At 30.6% G+C, this 17170-nt stretch overlaps 1 protein-coding gene across 1 annotated transcript; it reads right to left on the bottom strand.

Moving 5' to 3' along the window:
- Positions 1 to 14231: 14231 nt before the first annotated feature.
- On the bottom strand, positions 14232 to 15927 carry LOC119670305 (importin subunit alpha-like). The gene has a single exon (XM_038080513.1). It carries the CDS (start codon positions 15857 to 15859, stop codon positions 14294 to 14296), a length of 1566 nt encoding a protein of 521 aa, XP_037936441.1. The 5' UTR covers positions 15860 to 15927; the 3' UTR covers positions 14232 to 14293.
- Between the last annotated feature and the right edge of the window lie 1243 nt (positions 15928 to 17170).

The raw sequence follows: 17170 nt of genomic DNA, 5'->3' as shown, positions 1-17170 counted from the left end.
ACAATAAAGCCAGTATTAAGTAACAGCAAGAAACATAAAACAACTACACACACACACACATACGGTTAAACATATAAAGTGAAAAGCCCATGCAAATAAATATGTTAAGCAAAATGTCTTCAAAGTGCCAAACATGAACGTCATTATCTTTAAAACTTTTTGTCATATTATTTTGATGTTCAAAGCCGTTCATATACGCTATGCGTCTTCCTGCTTGTGATTCTGGCAAATTTTGTTGTTGTTTTTTTTGTGTTTTACTTTATTTTAGGCTTTATTATTGCCTTTCATCACAACAAAGTTTTGCTGGCATTAGCCGTGTTAATCAAGAACTAAAATGGTTTTTACACTAAATACGCAATAAAACTGTTGCTGTTATTGCTGTAGATGCCAATGTTGTTGTTGTTATTGTTGTAGTAATGTTACTGTTAGTTATTGTACAGTTGTTGTTATTGTATGTCTGTTATTAACATACGATTATTCAAGTTTTACTGATTAACAACAACAAAACAGAGGTTTAATATTTAGTTTAACTTTAAAATTTTTCTTAACATTAATAACTAAAATCTACTGTTACGAGATGTAAAACAAAATATATATTTCAACTCTACTTTACTCCAAAGTGAAGTAGAGTAGAGTTAAAATATACTGTACTCCAGAGTGAAGTAGAGTAGAGTTGAAATATATTCTACTCCAGAGTGGAGTAGAGTAGATAAGAGACTCTACTCCACTCTACGCTACTCCACTCTACGCTACTCTGCTCTACGCTACTCCGCTCTACGCTACTCCACTCTACGCTATCCCTCTCTAATTTACTCTATTGTATTCTCTACTTCACTCTATTCATTACTCTACTCTATTCTCTACTGTACTCTATTTAACTTTACTGATTTACATATTTCACGTTATTGGAAATGAAATTTTTAAAATTCATAACAAAATATAAACAATTACTTGAGAGTAACGTTAGGGATCACATATTGTATGACAATATTGCAGAGAGTCAAATCACAATTGTAACATAAATTTTATGCTTTTCGCTTTTTACAATAAATCAAAAATATATATATCAATATTATTATACATATGAAATTTTTTTCCATAGGATTTTCGTTAGTTTCCCAACACTATATTTGTAAGTACTAATGAATATTGGTAAGCGCTATGTTATATAGAGAGGCATGGTCACATCTAATGATGTTGCTTTTAATGCATATGAAGTGATTAAGAATGAGAGAAAGAGAGAACTTCACAGAAAATTTCGCCACGGTGACGAGGCTTTCTGTACTTCATTACTTTCGTTGAAACATTGATGCACAGAAATAAATATCAAAATTTGGACTTGGTGAAGAGTACATACATATGTGATATTTTATGTTTTTCTACCTTAGTTGAAAAGTATATCCAAAATTGAAAATTGAATATACAAAAACAATCTCTATTTGTAAATATTGCTCTTCTCCTTCCCCATATGAGCAAGGCTCGTGGTACTGCTCTCTCAGTTGAGTGGTGAAATCAATATGCAATTGCTCGCAGCGGGGCACAGTGTCGCAGAATTAATATTAGACGATCAAAATTTAGTTTTTTCTGGACCAGTAGAGATACTAAAATAAAATTTTACTTATATAAAGCTGAATGTTTGAATATATTTCGAACCCAATCGTCTTACCAAAACTCTTTCAAATTTGGGCGCATATATGGTCAACTTTTGAATTTTTTGAATCTCTCAAAAACTTAATAGATAGAAAAATAAAATTATGTGTATTACATACTTGTACTATATTACTAAGGTTAAAAAAGCTTCATGACATTTAGGGTTATAGTTTTTGTGCATTTAGGTGTAAAGAGACTTAATTGAAAATTGATTAGCGTCATTTCTGTCATCTAAGGCTTTCACCCCAACGCGCTTATCCCTTACACTTCTATTGACTATATGTAAAAGTGGTTACCATTCTAGATTTCTTCAAAGTTGTATTATCTTAATTGAAGCCATTTACCTAATTATTGTGCTATGTGAGTCAAAGATCTTCAACATTTTTGAGTTATATATACAGGTTTCTGTTACACCATTAGTAAATTAATTACGATAATGTAAACGTTGAAAATTATTATCAAATATTATATAATTAGAATTATATTTGATGTGAATTCATAGTAAATCGTGTTAAATGTTTTATATAAATAAAATTTTTAATTAATAAACTTTAATTGCTTACATATTTACTTAATTGGCGAAAAACAATCCATTTTCGGATATCTTCTTCACAGCACTTCAGATGCTTCTGTTGTATATAGGTAAGTCTAATCGTACATCAAGTAAGATTCACTGTTTTCTCATCATAGACATAGACCACTCTTTCGTTTTCTTCCGAGTGCCAGTTCAAACAACACCTTTTTCGCTAAGCATCATTATTTATCTTTCCATCACGACCAAGTCAGCGAATCGTAGGACAACGTCGATGTCGTAATAAAACCAGCCCCTATAACTCGTGCTGCTTCATAATTTTGTGAGAGCGTCCATATTTCTGTGACATATAAGAGCATTTCTGGGATAAGTTATGTATGGAGTGTTAGTTTTGACGATCGAATAAGAGGTTTACTTTTTTTCGCAATTGATAGCAATACCTGTCAGTAACAATAATTATTCGTCTAATCTCCAGATTTACACCATTGTTGTTGCTTACGGCGGTATCAAGATATGTGAAGTTCAAATTCTGAAGATATTATTGCAGTGCAAGGAATCTGCAAAGCAAAATTAAATACTTAATTATAAATTAAAAAATGTCGACAGTTTTAAACGTGTAATCATCACTAACCATCTTGACATTCGAGCAAAGTTTATCTTTGTCAATAGGCAACATTTACCTCATTTAATTAAGTAAGTTATCGTAATTATGTTTAATATAAACAATTTTCTACTTATTAGCTTTTCATAAAGTCAATTTAAATTTTTGATAATGAGAATTTATTACACCTAAGCTCATTTCGGAGATCTAATTAAATATTACTTAACTTTTCTTATACTTCTTTGTTTTTATTAAAAATCAAAATTGAAGATTAAGTTCATATCAAATTTCCTACTAAATTTCATCATGTCATCGTATAGGCATATCCTTGCCAGTGCTTCCGCACTGAAGATCCCATATTGAAACAAATTTGTCGATGGCAATTTTATGACTTGTTTATTTTAAAGTGTGAACGTAAAATTAATGATATTTTTAATGCCGTGACGATGTGATGCGTCGATACCCAATGTCGATAAGTATCTCGTTAAGGTGATTTCACAACTGGAAACATCATTCACTTCCTATGCGGATTTAGCTATGCACGTATGTGAGTTAAGTGCTATGTCTTTTTCTGCTTCCATTGAGGCAAGTAAAGTTTATTACGTTGCGGTTGACAGGATTAATTATGTTGGTCGTTAAATAAAAATTAGCATTAAACGAAATACTAAAGTAAGAAATTAGAGGTAATGATCCGTGTATTTGAAATTCCTCAACAAAAATAACAACAGTACAACTTAATTAACTGAGTAATGAAGTAACTGTTATAGTAAATTAACTAAAATACAATTTAAACCAATATACACAAACAATTTTTATTTATTTAAGAGTTATGAAAAATGAATTGTTTAAAGTAATCTAGCTAACTCTTAAATCGGGTGATTTTGGGAATGAAAGTATCATACTTACCTACACTACATAAAATAGTAAATCACTAGAACTGCGAATATCTAATTGTAAGAGCTCTAGTGAAACTTTTTATGTCTATTGGTAATATGTTTAAAATCTGATGTATGTTAATTCGCATAACTAATAACATATAATTAAAATAAAGTTATAGGTATGTTTTGTTAAAGGGCTTATACACAATTGTACTACTTCGTAAGGGGAGTAACGTCATAAGCAAAAAATATATGAAATATGAAAAATATACATTGAAACAAGTATAGAAACAAAATACAAAATATATGTGAGAATCAACTCATAGTGCAAAAAATAGATATGTTATATATATATAAGAATTAACTCTGCCCATATTGCAAAAAACGGATATGTTCGACCTCCTCCCGACGACATTTTCGAGGTGTTGGTAAATTGAGTTTCGCACGTTCGGTTTCTTGACTTTTACTAAATACTACTAATACTACACTACTAAATAATGATTTTTTTAATTTGAAGATTTAGATTTACCCTTGAATTATTATGTTTTGTGGTTCAATTTCGTGGTCCAATCGAACATATTTAGAGTAAATCTCACTTTTTGACAACTACACTAACAATCCGTTACCAACTGCATTACCAATTTCATTCACATTTCCAGTAAAAAATGAATTTAAATAAAATATAAACGAATCATAACAGTTAAAATTAATTGTTCATTTTTGTCTTTTATTTTTAATTTATTGAGTTTTTGGATGAACGCGATTGCCACAGAAAAAACATTGAAGAGAAAAGACAGTAAAGATGAACTTATCTTGAAAAGTCTATAAACCAAGCTCTGCGGAAGTATGTCAAACTGTACGACCTCATTCGTTTATTATACCCCAAAGTAAAATATTGCGTTATGAATACAAGGAATAAGAACAAAAAATGCGCTTTCTACAAAGATAAATATGAGGTAAGATGAAATAATGAAAAAAACAGTTCTCAGTGGTCTCAATGGTTACTTACAATATTTCGTTAAAAGTATTGGGTTATCTCGACTCGAAGTAAACCTGAAATATTCGTTGGAATATATTAAAAACAGTTTTAAATTTATGAATGAATATGAAAAAAAAATGCTAATGGTGAAGCTTGAACTGTCAAAACAAATAGGCGTAATAAATGCTATGCCGTCTACTGGATATGCCAATACGCGTAGTTCTACTCGTGGCCGCACCGCATATGAGCAAAAAAAAAAATAACTTCATTACTCAGACTCTTCGAAGACTCTTCAAAATGCATTGGTACATACGCACAAATGACATGGTAAGGGATCTTAGAATAGACCCGGTCAAAAAATACATAACAGACAGAACCCTGATGCTATACGCAAAAACCGAATAGTGCTTTAATTAGCACTATCTAATGTCAGAATAATCTCTAACCGCATGGTGGTACGCAGATTCTAGATCAGTCATCGAATAATCTTAAAATATTTGAGGAATACTTAAATTAGCCAGTGAGAAGGGTGGGACACTGCAGAAAACCCCCAGCTATCAAAGAGTGAAAGTGCCCAGATGCACTAACTCGAAAAAGACTCAATATGAACATGAACATGAACTATGAAGAAGCCCTTGTTGACGTGAACTAATTTTCAAAAAATAATTATGAACTGAAATTACTGATAAGAAATAAATAAAAAAAATAAATGCGGTAAATTGATTTTACCATATTTGGTTTAAATAGCTCTATTTCTATTTTTGCAGTTTAGTTTTTGTTTTCTATTGCAATAGACGCAATTTAATTTTTCAATTAGGTTTAGTTCACCACAAATCAAATAGAGTGCAGAAAAAAAATATATAATTGTAAAAGGAAGTTAAAAATTATATCTAAATTTCGAAAAAATTTAAAATTTTTGGAACTTTTGTATTTTTTGTAAAAATGGAAAACTATTTCAAAAACCTTAACAGTTTTCAATTAAAATTTTTTTCTTAGTTTACTTTTTTATTTGAGGTTTTCATGCTGATACGAGTATCAAAAGAATCGCTTTCATCACAACGCCACTTTTGCAAACATGTAAAGCAAACCATATGAGAATTGCTAGCACATATGCTATTATACATATATCAACTGAACTATTATAAATACATATAAATTTAAAAACTTATGTTTTTATATTTTGGGGGGCATAAATAAAAACCCGAGTGGTGCGTAAGTTGTGTGTAATTCGAGTTTTAGTGTCGAAAGTTGTGCAATTTTGCTTAAATATTTGCTGTTCGCTGTGTTAACATGCATCGCATTCCGAAATTCTGAAATTCCGATATTCCGTATGCCATTTGCACTGGAGATACTTTCTCTTTATTAGTAACAGTTTTACTATTTTGCTACGTTCCGTTGGCCATTTTGTATTTCGTATATGGATTTCATGTCCTTTTTTTGTTTTGTTTTTATATTTTGTAAACATTTTTTGTTCTTAATTTTATTTTTATTTTCTTTTTGTCTATACACATCCTTTTATGTATGTATAGTTGCCGTAGCACTGCAACTTTTACTATGACTGCAGTGGCAGTTTAAAATTTAAATTCAAACTTTCGCTAGCAGCTTAAAAGTGTAATTGAGTTTTATTGGTTCTCAACCGGGAATGGTTTAATTTCCACATTTGCAATTGTGCCATCGTAATCACTCGACGATGCAATATTATTTTATAAGCACTTCAACTGATGTTAACCCATTTGTATATGCAACCTCATCGACATGGAAAGTTTTATGTAAATATTTATTTGAATATTTAAGATATTTTCGTATTATTTTTTATACTTCAAATAAATGCAAATATGATGATTTTCAACTCATATAAAGCTTAACATAAGTATACAACCACTTTCAAGAAAGAAATCAACTTTTCAAAATTAAAAAAAATACTCGTTTTTTAAAATAATTTTTAAATGAAATGGTTATAAAAAATTAATTACAGTGTTTTAAACTATTCGAGCATTATGATGTTCGAGTGAGTCGAGTAAATTTCAATTCGAATATACCTATAAATTGAGTGCTATAAATTTGTTTATTTTTATTCTGCTTTGCATGTATAATAGCAAATAGACCCTATAAGACTCTAAAACAACTTCAAAATTGAAAATATTTTCTTTAAACATATTAGGGGTAGTCATCTAAGCATATAGATTTATCAAATGTATAATTTTATGCGTTTACGTACATGGTTATATGAACGCACTTGTACTATGTACAGCCAGCCAAATTTCGAAGATGAATGAAATTAAATTAATTTCGAAAGTGTTCATACTGCCCAAAACGAAATATAAGTCGACTACTAGTAGAATTGTGCATCACTCGCACGCCGAGCTAGTGGCTGGTGATTCGAATCCGTCAAGGATTTCATCTACCTTGGCACCGCTGTAACGAGCACCAATGATGTCAGCCTGGAGATCAGACAAAAAATTACCATTGCTAATAGGTGCTACTATGGGCTCAGTAGGCAATGAGATTTCGTTGTTTGTTAACTTCTCTTTAAGTAATAGACCTTTTTCAAGGTCTATTTTTTTTATGTTGGTACACCCTTTCTTGACATATGGTTCTTCTGTCCAGTAGTTTGTTTACAGCAGCTAATAATGTGAGACTACCTCAATTGCTTTAGCGATATTTACTATGGAAAATTCTTGTTGTACGCGATTTTTTGACCAAACACGGCACCACTGTAATCGCTCAGGCACCATATTCGCCAGATCTGGCGCCGTGTGACTTTTTCCTGTTCCCGAAACTCAAATTGCCCCTTCGTGGTAAGCGTTTTGAGTCGATTGAATCGGTAAAAGAGAATTCGCTAAAGGAACTAAAGGCCATACCAGCACAAGCCTACGAAAAGTGTATGGAAGATTGGGTTAAGCGTTAAGCATATGTGTATCGCTTCAGAAGGAGCATATTTTGAAGGAGATAAAATAAATTTGAAATAAAATTTAAATTTGTGTTTTATTTACAAAATCCGGTACTTTTTGAGCGGAAGGTACTATTTTTGTAAACTTATTTCAATTACATTATTTTATGCATTAATCTTTATTATTGAATTCCATTATATCGTTATTTTATTCTTTTATAAAATATATATATATATTTTTTGGAACTAAATCATTTAAATAAAAATCAAAACAAAAATTCCCAATTTTTGGATGCAGTTTATGTGGAAATGCCATAACATTTAGAAAGTTTGAGCAGAGTCATAATCATGGGAAGCATGTGTAGAAATATTTATAAATATATAATTACAATTCAGCGTTCTACAAACGTTCTGCCAATCTACCAATCTCAAGTTGCCAAATATTTCTCAAGTGTACTTGTATCTGCTTTCCGTAACTTTCTTGTAACTTTAACATCCTTTTTGGTCCTTTTTGGTAGTCACTGAAGAAGCATGACTCGACTCTATCGTGTTCATTCAGAAATCTTCCTAAAGTTTAAACACTTGAGAAATAAGTTGTTAATGTCCTTTTTCATACATATCCTACAGTGTTTGCGTGCGACTGTTTGCGTTTACTTTTCCAAACTCATACACTTCAAGGATGTATGTCCTTGCTTCATAAGTTTCTACTCGCACACTTTATACGGTAGTACAATATATCTGTTGTATGGATGTAGTTTGCAGCATTGTTGTCTTTTTTTGTTGTAGATATAGATGTAGCAGCAGCAATAGTTGTTGTTGTTGTTGTTATAGTTTTTATTGTTGCTGTTGTTGTAACATTTTATGTAACCGCCATTTGAAGATTGTGTCATTTAACTTTAGCAAAGATTAGCAAAATGCCGACAACAATTAAAAAGTTGTGTCGTTGGAAAATTGAAAATTCGCAAAAGAAAAATTGCAAAGCTAAGAATTTTCAGAAGTTGAAACAAATGCAACTTAAATACAGCAAAAACGTACATAAAAATTGGAAAATTAATTTAAAATGAAATGATGTAGGAAACTGCTTCCGGCATCTTTTTTGTTAAGTAAGAACAAATTCGGTTTCTTGTTTTTTTTTTTGTTCTTTTTTTCTTTTTAATTTTGGATCATATGCAGAAAAAATTACATTTTACATGACAAAATTTCATTTCAGTTGCTTATTTAATAAATAACAATAGTAAATTGTTGAAATTGTTATGTGAATAAGTTTTGATGTTTTGCTCTTGTTCTGGAGATATCAAAATTAGTTATCTGCAGTTTCAAGTTTTGGGGAAATATAAATATGATACTTGACAAAAACAACTATTTCAATTTGAAAAAGTTTAAGTTTTTAATAAAATTAGATATAACAGTAGTGCCTAACTGTTCCAACTTAAATAAACGAATGCAAATAATTATTTCGAACATCGTAGTTTAAGTGACTTTTTGATTTTGAAAGGGCTTTACTTGATTTCAATCCAAAATTTCAAACATCTGAAATATAAGCAGTGTTTGTTTTGAACAATGTTAAATTTGATTTATATATCTGCGCAATGGATGACCCGGATTTTGTAAATAAAACGCACAAATTTAAATTTTATTCCAAGTTTATTTTATATCCTTCAAAATATGCTTCTTCTGAAGCGATACACATATGCCAACGCTTAACCCAATCTTCCATACACTTTTCGTAGGCTTGTGCTGGTATGGCCTTTAGTTCCTTTAGCGAATTCTCTTTTACCGATTCAATCGACTCAAAACGCTTACCACGAAGGGGTAATTTGAGTTTCGGGAACAGGAACAAGTCGCACGGATCCAGAACTGGCGAATATGGTGCCTAAGCGATGACAGTGGTGCCGTGTTTGGTCAAAAATCGCGTACAACAAGAATTTTCCATAGTAAAAATCGCTAAATGCACTTGAGGTAGTCTTACATTAACTAAAACAAACTAATTGACTGATGGCGCTCAAATTTGTACCATATGTCAAGAAAGGGTGTACCAACATAATAAATAAAAAAAGTCTATTTGAAAAAGGTCTATTACTTAAGGAGTAGTTAACAAACAATAAAATCCGGATACTTTTTGAGCAGGTATGCGCATCAAAAGATTTTCTAAGATATTAAGTAAACTAGGTGGATTGATAAATATATTATATGCTTATATATAATCTGTCCTCTTTTAGCTCGACACATCGAATTTAACGATCTTTTAATATTTTCATAAATTTCTTTTAGAAAATTGTGTTTTATGCTTTAATATAGTCTGTCCCTTTTTAGCTCGACACACTTAGCTCAACGATCTATCAACATTTCGATATATTTTAAATGATACGATTTATAAAGTCTTCCAAGATATACCTTAGTTTCCCATTCCACTTCATAATTTGATGCAAATCTCTTTCCCTGGAGCTATCTGTTCAAGTTTAAAAACAGGTAATAGTCACTGGGAGCTAAATCTGAAGAATAAGCTGGGGTGAGAAAGCAATTCATACTGTAGGTCATTTAATTTTGCCATAGTTTTCATTGACGTGCGAGCGGGTGCGTTAACCTGCAAAAACAAAATTTTTTTTTCTACAAATGTGATCGTTTTTTTAGATTACCTTATTGCAATTGATCCAATATTATTATTATCCAATGTTATTGTTTTTGCTTTTTGCAAATGATCTATGAAAATTATTGTACTTCTGTTGCAAAATATGGAAGCTAAAACTTTTCCAGCCGATTTTTGATTTCGTGGTCGTTTGGAAGCTCAACGCCAGGTTCTACCTATTCTATCTACTCCGGGCTTGTTGTTTTCCCTCAGGTGTGCAGTAATGAATTCATGTTTCGTCAATTGTCACTAATCGACGTACACCGTTTAGCTGGCGGTGCGTAAACATTTCTAAACAATATTTTGAATGAGTACCTCAGCAAGTAATTAGGAGCAGGCTATCTCCATTTTTAAAACTTCCAGTTATGTGATAGGTGTCTTGGAAGAGTCTGAGTCTTGGAAGATATATAGTTTACCTTTTCCAAGTTATTAAAATAATTATTAGAATTATTATCCCTTCACTTTGACTCTAGTTTTATTTAATTTCTGCAACCGGTTTAAAGTATCTTATGCATTTTTTCTTAAAGGTTCCACTCATGTTTCTCGTAGCTGAAATTGGAACATTAATCAAATGCTTCGAAGTCCTTCATTATCAATAACAGTGACCGAATGGTTATGTGTTCTCCTTCTGCACTAAATAGTAGGGTCCGGAAACTGTTGGTGCTCATACATTTTCCCTAAAGGGCAACAACGTAGCCAAAATTGTGCCAAACGGTGGGATATACTAGAAAATATTTATTTTTGGCTGTATTTTTGCACTGTATTATTTGTAGATTATATAATCAAGGCGAGGGAAGGTGAATAAGGGATGGATTTCATCTTGTGCGCCACAGCTAAGACAGGATTGTTTTTCAAGAGGTTAACCCGTTTTTTATATCACCAATGACTATGTCACTGATTACATATTAAACTCTCATATCGCACTTTCTATAATCTATACAGTCTATGTAACTATGTAACATAAAAGTTAATTTAAGATTCGAAAGCTATAATAATACCTTAGACTCATGCTATACATAGTCTATGTAACATAAAAGTCAGTTTAAGACCCGAAAGCTATTACAATACATAAGACTAATACAAAGAATATAAATTCTGTTTAAAAATTTTGTTGCACTGTTTTTGGTATTCTAGAAGATCCAATTATATCTTAAGATTTCAGAAAAAAAATTTTGTATTGAATTTGAAATTTTTGATTTTCCAAACGGACTCTATTGCTTCTAAAAATGATCTATCATTATAACTTAAGGATAGTAAGTTAAAGAAAGTATAATTAATATTTCACAGTTTGTTATGCTTATAAATACAATAACTCAATTTATAACAATTCTGTAACAAATATACCAGTCATTACATTTTATAACCTGAATATTTCCTTTTAAGTTAGTTAAGAGTAAAACAAAAACCTTTTAACGATTATCCTTAATGAAAATTCAATTACTTTAATTGAAAATTACACAGATTGTCTTTTATATTAATTTTTGTGAAGATCTTCGGTAAACTTAACGCTTACCATTGCCTGCCATTTTTAATTTTTAAAAGGAATGTAGCGCAATGTCAATATTTTCCCTTCCAACAAGGAATTCGTTTTTATTTCATTAAAAGGAGCACATCACTACACAGAACTACAAGTGATAGAAAAACAGTTGGACTGGTAGCAATAATGGACACATTCACATGAAGAGCGAGAATAAAGTTGGAACTAAAAACGAAATAAAAGCAATAAAATAAAATGGATTTTCTTCAATTTTTGTTTTAATCCGGAAAATGAAAAACTTTTGCATCAACTACGAGTTTCTATAAGAAAATCCAAGAAAAGTCAGTGTAAGGACAAGGCAAAAACAGAAGCTTACAAATTTTTGATTATCCTTTTTGTTCACATATGCACATCAATCAAGTTTTTGCTAATAGTCCTTAACTCAATCATTATAACACTTTGCGATGGGAAAGTGTTCTGTTTGGTTCAGGATAAAAATGCATAGAAGTCAAATTCTAGTCAAATATTTTTAATTATTTTGGTTATTGGTTTATTTATTATTCGTTATTGTCAAGGATATACTATAACCAGAATACAAAGTTATTAATCGTCGAAAATTGACAATATATTTGTATGAAAAATGTGGTTTTTTACCAAAGTATTTTTTAAATCAATTTAAAAAGAATGTTTAGCAAATTACACTGTCCTACATTATACTTTCTTTTTTGATTTTTTAATGGTATAAGCTTAACTTGAGACTACACAGCCTAAATCTGCAATCTGTTTTTCTCCTACACATCAGGTTCTCTAGGAATACAAAGTTAAAATTCAAGAGTTGAGGTTTGTTATGATTTTATGCATTTCTTCATAGAATTTCATAGAATCCTTTTCCAAATTTCTCATCTTTCCTATTAAAGAAGGAAATTTTAACATTATCTTTTAAAATGCCTTTTTTCTTATAGGTTAATTTAGAGAAACATTCTTCTTTGAGCGGAAAATAAGGAAGACAAAAATGTTTATCTATTGATTCATTTAAAATCTTTAACTTTATATACCTATTTTTCTCTTGATTCCTTTATCAATTTATACTTTTTTTTATTTTATTAACCCTCTAAAACCCTTAGCATTTGAACTTGAATTCATTATAGCCAGAGTGTCAGATGTTAAGGAGAAAATATGGTGAATAGGAAAAACACAGTGATATCCTAAAGTCTAAAGTCGTCAATATCCGACTTCGAGTCTGTTTGCACGATTTCCTGTTTCCAAAACCACGTTTACATGTTCTGAACGGTTTTTAGTTTCATTGTTTGATATATTGATAGTAGTACCATATATCAAAGTTATAGGTGCAACCATTAATTTATAGGAATTATTTATAGGAAATTTCGTGTTGCTAACAATAGTCATTGAGCCGTTTCTTGAACATTGATTTATTAATATTTAATAATATTTAATATTATATTAGAATTAACATTTATAATATTTAATCACATTTTCAGCATATAGCTAGAAAAGTGGACTTCTTTATTACTTCCTATTTCGGTCCCTCTTTCGGTTAACACCCGTAATCATTTAACATAAATAATGCCATATAATTATTTATTGTGCCTTGTTCTGGTGAGGTTGAAATGCTCCATTTCAACTATGAAATGATCCTAAATCCCACTCGTGAACATTGATTTATTATTATATATATTGTCATTATGTCATTACATTTTTATAATGTTATAGTCTTTATAATTCGAAATTATTAACTATAATATTGTCAATATATCACTGCCAATATATCTTTATCTTATTATTATCAATTTATTATTGACAATAAATCATTGTCAACATATTATTGTCAATATATCATTGTCATAATATCAGTCAATATATCATTGTCAATATATTATTGCCATTCTATTATTGTCAATCTATTATTACCATTATTTCATTGTCAATATATAATTGTCGGTATATCATCAATGTATCATTGTCACTGTATCATAGCCAATATATCATTGTCCATATATTATTGTCAGTATATTATTGTCGACATATCATTATCAATATATCATTGTCAGTATATTATTGTCAGTATATCATTGTCAATATATCATTGTGATTTTATCATTGTCAATATATTTTAGCCAATATATCATTGTAAATGTACTATTGTATTATATATTCATAATATATTATTGACAATAAATCATTGTTAATACATCATTCATATTATAAGATTAACAAATTATAATTATCAATCATTATTAATATAAAAAACTAAATTATATTGTGTCAGTATGTTAAAACACTGTTTTTATTATTACATTAGCAGCTAATTGCTATATAAAAATTCCGAGCAAGCCAATTAATAAGCGTAACGTGGCTTAAACAGTGAGAGGAGAATAACATATATCAACATATATGTTTAATAGAAGTTAAAACTCAGAAAGTATGTATAAATAACGAAGAAATAATTAAAATTATTTCAGATTTTAATTAAATAAAAAAGACATAAAATTTTATTTGCTTTATTTTTATTATTAATCAGTTAAATAAAACATATTATTTTCAATATCATTTTAAGTACATATATATTTAATGCATCGATCGATACGCCATTTACATATTGTATACTTAAAATAAATAGATATTCTCAATTTTTGAATTATTTAAAAGGAGAATCCACCATTGGGCATTTTTTGATCACTAGCATCAAAATAAAGCTGGTCATCAACAACTTGTGGCTGGAACTCATCATCAGTTTCATAATCATTACTAAAGTATGCGTCGATAAAAGCATAAGCTGCTTCGTATATATCTTCATTTTCATGATACTGCAAACGTTCTACTTTATGTAATCCACCAATCTCCTCAAAGATAATACTCAAATAATTTAACTTTTCAATTGTAATCGCTTCTAAAAAAATATTACTAAGTCCTATCAAAACGATATGAATAGTGTCTGTGTCGCTTCCACTAAGCAAATCAGAGAGTGGTTTCAGCATATCATACTTTTCCCAAAAATTCTTAACTTGATCTGTTGATCCATTTATGGTTGCATTTGTAACAGCCCTGGCCGCCTCTCTTTGTGCCAAAAAATGACCTTGTACCAGTATTTGACGAATGTGAGTAAACAAGTTGGCATCTAAAACCGCTTGGATTTGCTCTTGATTGCCAGCAGTTATGTTTCCAATGGTCCAAGCTGCATCCATCATAATATTACTATCATCATTATACAACAAAGCAGCCATTTTTTGCAGTCCATTAGCCTTAATTACTTGATCAGCATGGGTGTTAGTGCCACTAGCTATATTGCCAACTGTACGTAGTGCAAGTGCAACAATGTAAGGATTTTCAGAGCCTAACATTGCAATCAGCTGTGGCACAACATTAGTATCAACAACGATTTGAATCATATCGTTGCCTGAAGCTGTAAAATATGACAGAGCGCAACAGGCATGAGCCATAACTTGCACATCATTGACGCACAGTAATTTTGATAGCACCGGTACCAACAATTGAATTTCACCAAGTGGCGGAGATGAAATCTTGTTATCGCACAAGTTTGACATAAGCCAAGCCACAATACGTAACATGTATAATGGCATATCATTATGGATTAATTTAAGAATGGTGGTTACTATATTGTAACTTAAGATCATGTTTCGAGCTTCGACATTATCGTTAGCAATTTTGCCTAAAACCCATACTGCGTGTTCAACAAGATTTGCTGAGTTACATTGTAATAATGCTACAATTTGCGGTATTGCATTATGTTTGATAACAATTTGTCTATGTTCAGTATTACCAGAAGCAATACTAATCAGAACCCAAGCTGCTTCAAATTGTAATGCAGGGTTCAAAAAATCATTTAAAAAACGAATAGCAATTGGAACAATACCATAACGGACTATCATATCAATATTTGTGATAGATTCAACACTGAGCATTTTACGAGCCGCTTGCATGCCAAAAAATTGTTGTTCCTTATTTTTGCCTTGTATTGCGCGGGCAATTTCTTCAACATTCATTTGATTTGATAATTGCTTATTGGTTTGTAGCGAAATCGGCGAGACAGCTTGGTCTACAATATTACGACGCATTGATAATTCATGCTCCTTCTTGGACTTCCGCAACTCTATTGTATACTCGCGGCGTTGACGACGGGATTCTTCACCGGCTCGAGCGTTATTCTTGTACGAATTTTGATGAATTAAGTTAGCGTTATTCATCATTGCAAACAGAATCAAGTTAGTCAAATGCAAAACTTTTGACACTGTATTAAAAACTGACAGTGATGCCAAATTTAGACTTCACATCTGACCAAATTTTTTTTTGTGTGACCAAATATTAATTGGGAAAATGGACAATCAAAATTGCCGACATATATACATACGTGTAATATATGTATATGGCGATGTAATGTCTCGATAAAAGAAATAGAAACTAAGTCGTACGAATGAATGCAAGAGATATAGGCATACTCGAAAAAGGTCTGAAATGATAGTATTTAAACCGAACTCTATATATTGTAAAATAATAATAAAAAATCTGAACGCTACTACTACTACTATTCACCACTGAAATCAGTCATAAGTGTTTCCGTTAACGAACGCCGGCGCTAATCAATAAGTTTTACAATAATGCATACACATTTCTTAGTAGAGCAGCATAAATGGTAAATGACTCATAGCGCATAGCGTACACTCAGATGAGTATGAATATACTCATGGAAAATGAATGACTCGAATGATTTGTAGCATTTGTGAAATTTTCTGTGAGCGCTGTTGTTTGCTAAGCAAAAAATTTGCTTGTATTTAGTTTAATGCTTTTGGTGTGTGTTGTTACTGTTAGCATGTATTTTGTTTGTGTTCTTGATTATTTCATGTACATAAAATTAGGGGTTGTTTTAGTAGCAAATTATATGCACAGTAAATAACAACAAACTAAGTTTTTCCGATTGTGACGTAAAATTCATTTTTGATTCATAAATCATTTACATTACTTTTGTGTTGAATCTCGGTGTTTCTGAGTATCATATGAGAAGAGTGTAAATCATTATCAGCTGTGTATATGAATCAGGTGTAGTCGAATATATGAAAAAGAGAGTCAGAATGCATATAAATGAAACACAGTCAATGATTCGAATATGATTTGAGTGTTAAGTACTCATTGTAGTTCTATGGTATATATGCATCATATATGTGTTTTTGATTAGTTTTTATGTGTTTATCAGTATTGGTTATTAACGCTCTTTGTGTTTCATGTTTTTTCTATAGGCAGCTTAAATATATTTTTTGCTATCGAAACTTCTTACTTAGAAACAATGTCAGCAAAGAGGTTAAAGTCTTCACAAATCGCTGGTATATTTAACAGTATGGCTAGCGACTATGAATTCAACTTTTCTGCTGATGACAAAAGCGATTTTTATGTTGATTAAGAAGATTTTAATACCACAGATGTCGAATAAACCACAAATCGAGCTAAATGCCATAGTGATTTGGACACTTAAACGACCTAAGAAGGAAACTGCTATTGAGACAACA

Source organism: Teleopsis dalmanni, chromosome 1 (assembly GCF_002237135.1).
Source record: "Teleopsis dalmanni isolate 2A chromosome 1, ASM223713v2, whole genome shotgun sequence".
NCBI classification, from domain to species: Eukaryota; Metazoa; Arthropoda; class Insecta; order Diptera; family Diopsidae; genus Teleopsis; species Teleopsis dalmanni.
This window is presented reverse-complemented; position numbering and strand designations above follow the sequence as displayed.